The sequence below is a fragment of the Gymnoscopelus braueri genome, assembly GCF_963280865.1.
Source record: "Gymnoscopelus braueri genome assembly, chromosome: 1".
Lineage (NCBI taxonomy): Eukaryota > Metazoa > Chordata > Actinopteri > Myctophiformes > Myctophidae > Gymnoscopelus > Gymnoscopelus braueri.
Window position 1 is genome coordinate 7891241 of NC_137603.1, and position 13294 is coordinate 7904534.

Sequence of the window (13294 nt, forward strand, 5' to 3'; positions counted from 1 at the left end):
AACGCTTTAAGGACATCGAGGACAATCCACTCTACTGCATTGCAACCATACTTGATGCAAGGTAACTAATATAGTCTTATATATCCATGTCAAAAATAAATACAAATGTCCTCTTAATTTAATGACAGTACATGTATGTGGCTATTAAGTTTGAAGGAGGGAAAATGTGCATAATATTACCTTAAATAAAAGAGTCAGTAGGAGGCAGCATATTTAAAAAAGTTTTTAAAAAAAATCATTTATAGTCCACCTGATATTAATGGCATTTAATGCATACTACAGTAGTTTTGTTTCTTTCCCTCAATACAAATTTATTGTTGCTTGCTAAAAACACCTCCAAGTAGTTAAATGTTGCCTATGATTTGACATACAGTATTGTGAACTAAACTGTCCGATTCTCTCTTTTCTCCTCTTCTTTTTTGTAGATACAAGGATCGTTATTTCTCAGACACCAACACAGCCAGGCTGGCCAAGGGGATGGTGACAAATGAGCTCCAGAAGCTTTCTGGTGGGGATCCACAACCGAGGGACCACGAGGACATGGAGGAGCCACCTGTCAGAAGGCCACGGAGGGACCAGCCCTGCAGCAGTCTGGATAGTATGTTTGACGAAATTGCAGAAGAACAAGAATCACTGAGCAGTACTCCAGTGACTGCTGCCATCCAGCTAGAGACATACCTTTGCAGAGGCCACAATTCCTCGAGAAGACAAACCACTCAAGTACTGGCTTGCTCACAAAGTGAGATATCCCACTCTGGCCCAATTGGCACAAAAATACCTCTCAGCACCATGCAGTAGTGTGGAAAGTGAACAGCTTTTTAGCTCGGCCTCAAATAATATAATATGAGGAAAACAGAAATAGGCTCTCAGCTGAACATACAGAGATGCTTATTTTCATCAAAAAGAACCTGCCACTTACCTTTCCAAAAGAGAAAGAGAGTGAGACCTAGACTAGAGTCTTTAGATAGCACACAGGCTGCCTGATGCGATTTATATGCACAGCATGTTTATTTTGTATTTTTATTTATTTGTATGTGGACCTTGGTTGCTTTAAAATAATACCATAACTCAGTGAGAGTTACAGGTTAAAAGTTGTTTCATGTTTGTACCTTAATTTATTCAAATTAAATTATTAATAAATACTATAACTCAGAGAGAGTTAACAGGTGACACTGACAACTAAGAATTTATTTAAAACTTTTTGAGCTTACTGTACTTTGGCTGTGCTACTCAATTCAGTGTTGGCTGTGCCGGTGCGTGCTGCTTAATTGACAGTTAAAGAAACTGTTTAAAGAAATACAAAAAACAGTATCTTAAGAATCAGCAGTCTTATTATTGTGGTAATTGAACATTACAGTATCATTACAAGTACAAGGCATAACAATGAAATGAAATTGGAGAAAATTGGGGTAAAATAAGTGGTTACTCAACAAAAACAAAAAGTACTCGTATCGGTACTCGGTATCGGCGAGTACTGAAAATTGAGTACTTGTACTCGTACTCGGTCTGGAAAAAATGGTATCGGAACAACCCTAGGCCTGAACCTGGCTTTGAGAACCATGTGTGGATGGAAGCCATGTAACAGCATGGCTTCCATCCTGTGTGTGTGTGTGTGTGTGTGTGTGTGTGTGTGTGTGTGTGTGTGTGTGTGTGTGTGTGTGTGTGTGTGTGTGTGTGTGTGTGTGTGTGTGTGTGTGTGCTTATCTCACAAACCACTGGATGAATCAGCACAAACGTTCTTCTGCTCAGTGCAACTCAATGATGTGTTTCTAAATTATACATATTAAAAAGTATTGTTTGAAAACATGTTTTTTTTTATATACAAAAGCCAGTGAACTATGTATGAGAAATGTTTAGTTATTTAGACCATTGGTTCTCGAAGTGGGGTCCGGGGAGGGGACCCCCAAGAGTCCTTGGGGGATACCAGGGGGTCCCCAGCAAAATTGGTTAATTTGCCTCGGTCTTCATCCGGTTACATGTTTTTAAGACATTGCGCAAGAGTTGCGCCCGTAGAGATAACATTACTGATTCCCCTACTGGTCAAATGTTGAATTGCATCTTCTAATGCAAAATATTATGGAACCGGATGAAGACCGAGGCAAATTAAATACTTTCTTCAACTCGTTGGATAGCTTTTATGGTGCGCTAGAACTTAAAACATCTGAGAGAGTGGCGGAAATGCTTTACTTTTTGGATACGATGTGCAGAAAGGGGTAAGAAACATGTAAAGTGGAAAATGTGCGACAATGTCGACCTCAAACGGCAGAGACAAACGAGGAACCTCATCTCGGAGCTATACAGTGGAGGGAGAGGTTCCGTCGGAGCTACTCTGCTGCATAGATGGGTTTCCGCGCAACGTCATCACAGAGCAGAGTGCGCAATCTGCGCATGCTTGGGGTAGAACGAACCGGAAGCACCCTTCACTCTGTTGTTTTGTTCGGGATTTAGATAGGCATAATGCTGCTATTATAGGCATAATAGGCATAATGCTGCTATTATATACAAACAGATCCAACTTCCGACAAATCATTTTTATTGAGTAAAGAAGATATTACAAACTGCATAATTTAATCTACTTTCATTAAACCCGGTGAAGAGAGATTTATTTTATGAATGTACAATGGCCAGAGCTGCTGCGGGTAATAGCGCCCTCTATAGGCTCATCCCTCCACTGCGCGCGCATCATCCTCTCATGTTTACAAACAGGAAACCCATCTATAGAGACACACGGGGACTACAAATTTCACGCCCACTTTTGAGACAGCGCCGCTACTCGAGGTCCGTTAGAACGATGAACTGCAGCTGCCAATGCAATCCCTATGAGAGGATATGAGAATTAGCCTACTTTTGAAATATTCCTACATTAACTGGAGACGATATTGATTTAAATAAAAATATGTTTCCAAATGTATGGAGTGTCTTTGTCAACATATCTTCTTGTTTTCTTAATAGTTGATGTGTTTCACATTTAATTTGCCACTTTAACGAGTTACCCATAATGCTAACACAGCAGAGGGTAGACAGCAGACAGGCATTTCAGTGACATCACTGTCTTTACGAGCGCCGAGCGCCGACCGACAGCGTACCCACTGTAGAGGCAGGAGAGGCGGTCGCCTGCCCAACTAAGGTCTCGCCTCCCCTAAAAAAAAAAATAACCCGAAAATGTGTCATTGCGTGCTTATTGTCCTCAAAGTCACGCATCCAACAAGCTTTGAACTGAGCAGATTGGACCTTCTGTTCCAGAGATAATGACCAAAACCTATTGAAAACGGCCACTTTCGCCAGTTTTCTGGGTATTGAAAACCTCAAGGGACGCGTCCGTGATGCGACCACTTAAACTCTGGATCTCCGATGCTAGCGGTTTTGACATACTGATGGAGTATATTATAGTATATTGTGGGTAGTATATCAAGATGAAAGATATGGGACATTAAAAAGGACAAATTAAACAAATGGGACAGATTATTAGAACACAAAAAAAATCGCTACAGCCTCAGTAGTTAACCAGTGAAATGACGGTATTTTACAATGCCTCTCATAGAGATTGCATTGAGAGCTGCAGTTCATCTTTCTAACGGACCCCGAGTGTCAAAAGTGGGCGTGGATTTGTAGGCCTTCCGCTTCCGGCCGTGTGTCTCTATACATGCCAAGGCATGAAGACTGTGAGGTGATTGGTTGATAAAAGAGTTCCTGGGCTTCAGCCACACAGCCCTCGTCTCTCTCTCTCTCTCTCTCTCTCTCTCTCTCTCTCTCTCTCAGGAAGACACACATTGGGATAGAAACACTTTATTTACCAACCACCATGGACCTTGTTTACTTTGACATCTAAAGCTTTAACAAAACAACAACCAGACAATGAACAACTATCAGACTACAGACTCTTTAACTTGATGTGTTGAGCTGAATTCACCAGGTAAGAATACCAGGAAACAATTATAATATAACTGTATGACTGTATGATATTAGCTGTAGAATACAACTCTCGTAGACGTATTTATGATTCTGACGTTTTCAATCTACGAGAGTTGTAGGGTTCCCCCATGGACACAGGGACTTTCAGCACTATGCCCCGTAGGCGTAGACACTCCAAACATGTACAAATTGAAAATAAAGGTGCTTACCCCCAACTTCAAGCCCCAATTGTTAACTCTCGCTACGGGGTAGTAGCTTAATGTAATAATCCATATCTTTCAATAAAGAAGTGTTTTAATGCGTCTGTGGCCGAACGCCATTTGTTTCACCCTCGTTTACTTCCTGTTTACATTGAGTGTAATTCCGGATTTTCACCGGATGCGCCCCCTCACTTCCCGTCACTACCGCCCATTGGGAACTTCCGACAGAATCGGCCACAGACGGCATTAAAACACTTCTTTATTGAAAGATATGGATTATTACATTAAACTACTACCCCGTAGAAGTAGTTAACATTTGGGGCTTTGAGGTAAGCACCTTTATTTTCAATGTGTACACGTTTGGAGTACTTTGCGGGGCATAGTGCAGAAAGTCCAGGTCTCCATGGGGCGTGAACCCTACAACTCTCGTAGATTGAAAACGTCAGAATCATAAATACGTCTACGAGGGTTGTATACTACAGCTAGACCCGTCACTACCGCCCATTGGGAACTTCCGACAGAATCGGCCACAGACGGCATTAAAACACTTTTTTATTGAAAGATATATGGATTATTACATTAAACTACTACCCCGTAGCGAGAGTTAACATTTGGGGCGTCGGGGTAAGCACATTTATTTTCAATTTGTATGTATGGGGTGAGTGTCTACGGGGTATAGTGCTGAAAGTCCCTGTGTCCATGGGGGGTGAACCCTACAACTCTCGTAGATTGAAAACGTCAGAATCATAAATACGTCTACGAGAGTTGTATTCTACAGCTAGTATGATATGAGATTATTCTTCACTCTTTTACTTTAACAACATTTCTCTGTTTCACTTTCTCCCTCTCTTCCTTTTTTGTTACAAGCCACACACGCTGACACCAGTGACTCTCGCTCGCTCGCTCTCTCTCTCTCTCTCTCTTGCGCTATCTCTCTCTCTCTCTCACTCTCGCTCTCTCTTACGATCTTTCTCTCTCTCTCTCTCTCTCTCTCTCTCTCTCTCTCTCTCTCTCTCTCTCTCTCTCTCTCTCACTCAAACCTCCACCTCTTTTTCCTCATTTAGTGACTATCTACAGTAGCTCTGTAAATGAAGGTATTGATTGATTGATTGATTGATGTAGTTTATTTAGTAAGACATGAGAAAAGTACATGACAGTACATAACAGTACATGGAAGTACAAATTCACAATACAAGGTCTACTAAACTGGAACTCTCATTAAGCACTAAGCTTGTTTAAGATGAGAACCCCATGCACACAAATCATGATGAAATATAAGAGGCAGACAGATATACACACTACTATACAGAATGTCATAGGCTACAATCAGCTTTCAGGTTACTGGTATGAAGAGAGAAAAAAATACACAAAAGAGGAAAATGAAGGAGGGGGAGGCGGTAGGTTAAGACTTGGACAGGGGCCATTTTCGAATTGCAGCCTCCTGAAGGTGTATCTTTAGGGCAGTTTTGAAAGTGAGTAGGGTTTTACACTCCTTTACTCCTTTTGGTAGGGCATTCCACATTTTTGATGAATAGCATGAGAACGAGTTCATTCCCTTAGTTGAGCCAAATCTGGGTTGAACATGATTTGTGGAGCTGCCTCTGGTGTTATGATCATGGACTTCATTAACATTTTGGAAGTATTTTGACAAATACAGGGGGATCCCAATGTTGTGGTGTATCTTGAAGACCAGGCCCATAGCAAGTTGCTGTACTCTGTCCTCAACCCTAAGCCATCCAATCCTAGCAAAATGAGCAGGGGTTAGATGGGTTTTGTGATTGAGGCCAAGAAGTAGCCTTACAAGTTTGTTTTGGGATGTTTGGAGCCTTGTTTTTAAGGCCTTGGAGGTGTTGTGATACCATGAAGTGCATGCATAATCATAATGACCTTGAATCTTTGTTGCAGAACTGATCACTTATGATAATATAATTAATAGCTGTAGAAAATAGTCTCTGGTAAGTTTAAAGCCTCAAGTCGTCCACTGCCCACACCCTATTCTCATTGTGTTTATGCACAAACACACAGAACTGTGAAACAGACCTGTCTAGTCCCAGAGCCTAGCGCCTGGGGTTATGAACTCTGATGGCTCAGATTACACTCACAGGGCAAAGGTAATAAAAGCATCCACAGTGAAACATCACACATGCAAACACCTGCTTTAACTAATGAATGAATTGTAACAAACTAGAAGTTCGGCCCGCTACGCGGGCCCACTTGGCAGGCCCCCCCCCCCCCCGCAAAAGAAAATAGCGTTTGGGGGTACAAAATCATGGGATAAAAAAAAAAAGAAAAAAAAGGGAGGTCTGCGGTCCCCCCCCCCCCCCCCCCTTAGGGGTCCCTGGAGACCCTTGGGGGTCCCTGGGGGTGACCTACAGACACGGCGAAGGAAAACTGTAAAGCCACAGCCACGCATGCAAGATGTTGCACATGAACTCTGCAGCCGCACTGAGGCGCTCCAACACAAACACTCTGACATTAAGCTTCACACAACAAACATCAACACCACACACAACATTCACCACACAGTTGTTTTGAAAGTGAAATATCCCTTTAACACAGTAGAACCAAAATTAGCAGAAATTACTACATTTCCCATGATGCCCTGTGATGGTGCAGCAACAAGTCGCTGCCGTTACATTGTGTCCCAAAAACCCACGAAATACACTAAAATGAAACTCTTTAACGCAGGGGTCTTCAACCTTTTCAGGCCAAGGACCCCCTAACTGAGAGAGAGATGAAACAGGGACCCCCACTATATATTACATAAAATTGTGTTGCAGATTAAAGCTTTTCATAGATGTTGGATTCATATTAATGTGTATTTTCAGACATTTAACGACTTAAACCAGGGGTCTTCAACCTTTTCAGGCCAAGGACCCCCTAACTGAGAGAGAGATGAAGCAGGGACCCCCACTATATATTACATAAAATTGTGTTGCAGATTAAAGCTTTTCATAGATGTTGGATTCATATTAATGTGTATTTTCAGACATTTAACGACTTAAACCATCAATACTTAGTTAACTTTCACTCTGTACTTGGTCTGCTCTTTTTTCCCTCTTTGCCGAAAATAGCAGATCTACAAGCTCCGAGGCGTTGTGAGCTTGTAGATCGGCTATTTTCGGCTAAAGTTGTCCTTAGAATAGGGATGCTAGGGTTCAAGAAGTGGTTAATGTAAAAAACAATGATCCTATCACACAGAGATTTGGCGGACCCCCTGTAGCAACTCTGAGGACCCCCTAGGGGTCCCGGACCCCCTGTTGAAGACCCCTGCTTTAACGGGCTAATTAGGTACAATTGATGACATTTACCAGACTAACGTTCATACAGGTTGTTGGTAGGATGTGTAACATAGCCGTTTTAGTCACGACAACAGCGTTAGCATTAACCGCATGCTAAAGTCACTCGTTCGTTAGCTTAGCTACACGCTAACGGCTCATTATAGGCAGCGCTTGGCTATTAGTCATGTAACCCAACTAACGGCAACACAGTAATGGACATAAACATTCACATACATGCTTTAGACACTATTAGCAGGCTGCATTAACAACCAGCAGCAACAGAATCCAAGTTGCAGGCCACGTTAGCAGCTAATGCTGTGTGTGTGTACGATGAGGGCGCGCATCCGACACAGAGGCACCCGTGCGGCTAGGCTCGTGCACTGGGGTTGCTCGTGCGAGGCTCGTGCGCGCGCGAGCAGACACACTACCACATCCAAATTGTCAACGGCGCATGTGCACTTTGCCAATTGTAAAATAGATGAGTGTAAATGCTCTGTGGTCACGTGGTCACAATGTATCTGTCAGATACTCAGACTTGTTTTAGATTCCATTCTAATTGGCAATGGTGTGTGTCAGAACCTTAGAGCACAGTACACATTGGGGCTGATCCTTATAACATGGCAGGTGAGTCCATATTGTTAAGGAAAAGAAAAAAAAAGTCCCGTCTTGTCAGTCTATAGAAAGGAGTCACCAAGCTTTGTAAGTAATCTCCTAGCCTGGGATCCATACGTTTTTCGGGTTTGTGATCCGGTCGGGAGCGTAAGTAACCCTACGTCACCAAGCGCGTCATCCACGTCATCAGGCGGCCGGAACCCGGAAAGACCTCACCCCATAATAACTCCGGCCGCGATCAAGGGCATTGTAATAGGGCCTACCTAATAAAAATCCTTGATGTGGCGTAGTTTAGCTTATTTTTAAGATACAAAATAAATATAAATGTGAGTGTACTTTCAGGAGACTATTTAGCATCTGTCTACCTTTGTTATCCCACAGGGAAATTCTATTCCATTTAAATAGGGATTGGGGAAACAAACGGGGGGAACCAAAACAAAGCGGCTTCGCCAAACCGGAACCTGCAACTTCAGGAAATAGAATTGCTTCTTTTTTTTTCAGTAGGCGTGGCGTAGACCGGATCACACGGGCCATTAATAACGAATACCAGGCTTTCCCCGAGGTGGAAAGACTGGTGATGCGAGGTTAGTAATCTCCAGAGCTTGTAGATCAGCTAGTTTCGACTAACATTGGATGCAGAACCAGTTTGACTGTATGTATGTTCTCCATCTTGTATTCTCTTCAAATAGCTTCTTCACTATATCTAGAAAGTTCTACCTGAGGATCATCTGGGTAACTAGACGCGTCGCAATTCTGGGAAATTGCAAAGTGTGGTTGCGCCGACGCCGGTCGCGGGTCGACGACGTGCGATTCAAATATGGTGCCGATCGGATCCCGCGTTCGTGACACGTGCCGTTTTGATTTGAGGAAATAGGCCCCTCCCACTAAAGAAACAGGCCCCTCCCACAAATGTAACGGCACAATTGTATAGACGAATCCACAGACGCGCTGCCTGTAGGCAGCCATAGCTGCGGTGTCAACGCTCCGCACGGTGACACCGCAGCAATGGCCGCCTACAGGCAGCGTGTCTGTGGATTAGTCTATAGTCACGTCACTCCTGAGATCACTTGTATTTCATTTTGAGAGGATTGATCCCCCCCAAATACATGTTTTTGCATCAAACGGTTACATTTCGTGTATTTGTAGCGCCCCCTATGGATCAAAGTGGAAATGCTTTTGGGGAGTCGTTGAGTAAACCAACCTTGACATGTGATTTAAATTTGGGATTGACCGGACGTTTCGTTCATGATTTTTGTCATTTTTTGTAAAACGGGCCACTAAATTTGGAAGCCAATTACGGACGAACGGTATGGACTATCATAATTCCGCTTGCATATGTTTATCGCATGGGTCCAGAGATCATGTGTACCGATTTTCTTTTGGACAAAATATGTGGGAAGAGGAGCTAAAAGCGTGTTTTGAAGAAAATTCAAAAATCTATCCAGACGCAAATGGGCGTGGCTTATATGGGGAGTTGCGTCATGACCCAAGGAATGCAGGGGAAAAGATGTTTTTATTCTACGACCTAAGGTTCAAGAGTTATAGGCCAAAAGGTAAAGTGGACTGTTATAGCGCCACCTTGAGGCCGACTGGTGTAATTATTTTTGTAATAATTTGGCAATAAATTATGAACCTATCCTCAAAGTCTTGTAACTCTAGCCCTTATGGTTTCCGAGAAAAAAATACTTGAATGGGAGTTTTTTCATTTTCCCATTAAAGTGGTTGGGGACATTTAATGCACTAGTAAATCAATATCAATTAAACTATGTAACCAATCTCTTAGCAAAGTACAAGACATCGATTCTCGGTGAAGCCGGTCAATTTGACATATGGCACGAGTGTGGGAAAAATAAACTGGGAGAAATAGCGTGCCAAAATAAAGAAAGAATCTAAAAAGAATTATAAAGTCGGAAGAGTACTATAGTCTGGTTGCCCTGTTAGGGTAACCACACTAATTACCTGCGGTAATATTATTAAGCATTATGTAAACATTCTTATATTTGTTGTGGGTCTCGTGCCGTGGTCTCTTGCCACAAGTAGGATACAAGTACAACAGCAGTGGCTACTGGCTACACAGAAATGACTAAATTGGGACTTAAATGGGTAAAAATAATTGGTACTCTAAATAGCCTTTTTAAAAAAACAAAACAACTCATTAAAAAGTAAGTAAAGTTGGACATTCATATTCACAGATAAAATGTTCTGTGGCCAACTAGCTCATGAGTGAAACATTGTTAAAACACAAACGATGCCTTTACATAGAAAAAGGCTTATCAACATTATGCTTGCTTAGGAGTTAATATTATACATTTCATGATGCTTTCTATCCAGCAAAAACAATTTTAGTAGGATGGTTCAAAATAACCAGATGACACCAATAACACCTAAAGGTCACATATGGGCATTACCCCGCTATGGTACACTTATAGAACTAATGAATGTGTTATATCCAGTCTGAGAGCATGACAACAATAATGTTAAAGAACAGAATTATTGTTATAACGAGCGTTATTATAGCCTATGTGCCGCTACGTACACATACACATGCACTTGAATATTTTAATTGAATACTTTATTAGTCAGAAATGTTAAAGAGGTGGTGCCATGGTTTTGCACTTTTTCTGTATTTCATGTGTCTATGAGGTTGATAGAACTTCATTAAGCCCCCTGATGGTGTTTTTATGGTGTTAAAGGGATACTCCACTTTCAAATAAAATAAACATTTAAAAAGTATATTAAAAATAAATGAAAAAAGTAATGGAAAAATCACGGCCCCCTCACGCATTAGAGTGTCCTACTAATGTGTGAGGGGGCCGTGATTTTGCCATAACTTCTTTCATTTTTTTTTAATATTTTTTTTTAATGTTTATTTTATTTGAAAGTGAAATATCCCTTTAAGGCTGAAACCTTGAGGGTCAAACGTGCCAATAGATAAATAGCGCTTTAGTGACATAGTAAAAACATACCCTCCCCCTCATTATCATAACACAACAGGTGTGGGCAGGAGGAGGAGGAGGGACTAGGACAGGTGGGTGGTGCTAAGGTGGTGGAGGAGGTGCTAAGGTGAGAACCAGGTATACTTAATGAACTGGAGGCGTGTCCACATAAAAACATAATTTTTAACATTTTCTGTAAACTTTTTTGAAAAAAATCTTCCTCCTAGTATAACCATAATACCTGATGATTATGTTTTGGGGGGGGGGGGATCACTGAAAATCACGGCACCCCGTCTTTAACAGCACGTGGTACAGTCAGACATTAAGGCTAAAAGGATAACACAAAAATGTCCTGGACTTTTCACTGATGGTGAAAGTGCAGGCAGGGAGAGGTGCAACTGAGCCAGTAAAACACAACCATTAATGGATAACGCAGTACCCGTGCATCAAAGCAACCTAATAATCATCATGAGCTCGAACCAATGTTATCACATTCAATTTAAACGTGCAATTTTTTTGTCACAGTCTGGAGCCCTGCTCCAAATTAGACTGGTTCAACCAAGGCAGGAAATAAAAGCCTTGCAACTGATGGGTTTTATTGCCTGTCTTTTTTCTTTAACACTGTCTGCTGTGTTTGACAAGTATGCCAACATTATTGTATGTAACAATGTTCTGCCTTATATGCACTTTGTAACTGTCTGTTTTCCCATTATCTGACTGCACTGGCAGTGTTTGTCCTTTGTACAAGGCATTCTTGTACTTCTGTTTATGTGGACATAAATACATACTTCAAATGTGGTGTGTGTGTGTGTGTGTGTGTGTGTGTGTGTGTGTGTGTGTGTGTGTGTGTGTGTGTGTGTGTGTGTGTGTGTGTGTGTGTGTGTGTGTGTGTGTGTGTGTGTGTGTGTGTGTGTGTGTGTGTGTGTGTGTGTGGTTCTAGACTAGACTCTCCTCTGATGAGGTTGATCATTCAAATATGGACAAAAACATTGAGTAAAACCAGCTTTTCTACAGAATAATCACACAGATTGAACATCAGGACAGTTACTGATTGTTTCCTCACTGCTTTCTGTCTTTCAGACCAGTTTGTGTTTGTGAAGCTGTGTCTTTAAAGCTGATCATTCACCACAGCTGAGTCTTCCTGTTTCCACTAACATTTCTATTCAACCTACTGTATGAACCAACCACTGGCATTGTAAGTGAACTTAATGCAACATGACACCTAATGAAGTCAACCGATGCTATCAATTAAAATGTTTGATTTGTGTCACAGGTTCCAGTTCCCCGGGCGGGGCTGTTCCAGTGCAGTGTGACAGGGTTGGGGTTTAAAACAACAGGGGAAGGAGAAGTCGTCTACAGGGCTGTTCAGTGGGAGGAAACATGGCTTCAGTCAACAGGAGGGACTCCTGCAGGTCCTCTGTTTGACATCAAATGTCCTCAGAAGACTGTCTGCCAGCTACAACTGCCATACTGTGACATCACACCTGGTGAGGAACTGCTCTTGTCATCGTCCAATCAGTTTCAAGTTTCTTGTTCAAAGTGATCAAGTATAACAAACAGGATGTTGAAATCCAATATTTTTGTATTGTATTTGATCAAAGTCAACAACAGACTCATAATCATGGATATGCCTTTCTGCTGAATTAAGTTTGTTATAGGCATGTCTCTCTTTGGGCTCCTGAGGAAGATTAAGGAGCACTTAGGTGTAGCACCAACTCGTGGTCAAGTTCTGCTGCTCCTTCGACCACCGGGACGTCAGAGACAGATACTGAATGTATTTTTGCTACCGGGCAGTGTGCCTATCGAAGAGGTAAAATGCTCTGTTCTCTGTTAACCAACTAGAACACTAACGTCAGGTGATTTTCACCCACACAATTATGGTTATGTGAGTTGCTGATTGGGTGATTTTCACACAACGTTAGTGATAGAGAGTTTTTTTTAAATCGGTTGGGCTCTCCCACAGTTGTCAGTCATATAGGGAGACTGTGCCTCCACTGGACAAGGCTCACATGTCCCAGGAATGGGTGGACCAAAGAAGAAGTTCCCAGCTCCATTGTTTATTTATTTTTGGATTTCTTTGTTAACAATTCCCACATCTTTCACAGATTTTGCCTACATCAGGTGTTATTATGTTATTGCTTTTTTATAGGGCCCCCCGATGATGTTTAGAATTTTTTGTGATATTGAAACATTAAAGAAGAGTACCTCAATTTGCCAAGTATTGTTGTACTTTAATATAGTTTGATGAGAAGTATGTATGAAATGGATTCTGATTTAGAACATACAACCAGAGGCTAGTCTGTAGGTGTGGGAACATTGAATTGGTTGTCAAATTCTGACAACCAAATCAATG

At 41.8% G+C, this 13294-nt stretch overlaps 1 protein-coding gene across 1 annotated transcript in view; it reads left to right on the forward strand.

The window, feature by feature from the left end:
- The first annotated feature begins 3784 nt into the window (after positions 1 to 3784).
- LOC308082361 (uncharacterized protein) overlaps positions 3785 to 13294 on the forward strand; it is a 48816-nt gene continuing 39306 nt past the window's right edge. The window contains exons 1-3 of the mRNA XM_080424086.1: positions 3785 to 3913; positions 12215 to 12428; positions 12590 to 12751. Of these exons, the coding sequence (XP_080280212.1) occupies positions 12602 to 12751 (150 nt within the window). The 5' untranslated portion in view covers positions 3785 to 3913; positions 12215 to 12428; positions 12590 to 12601. The remainder of the gene's footprint in view (positions 3914 to 12214; positions 12429 to 12589; positions 12752 to 13294) is intronic.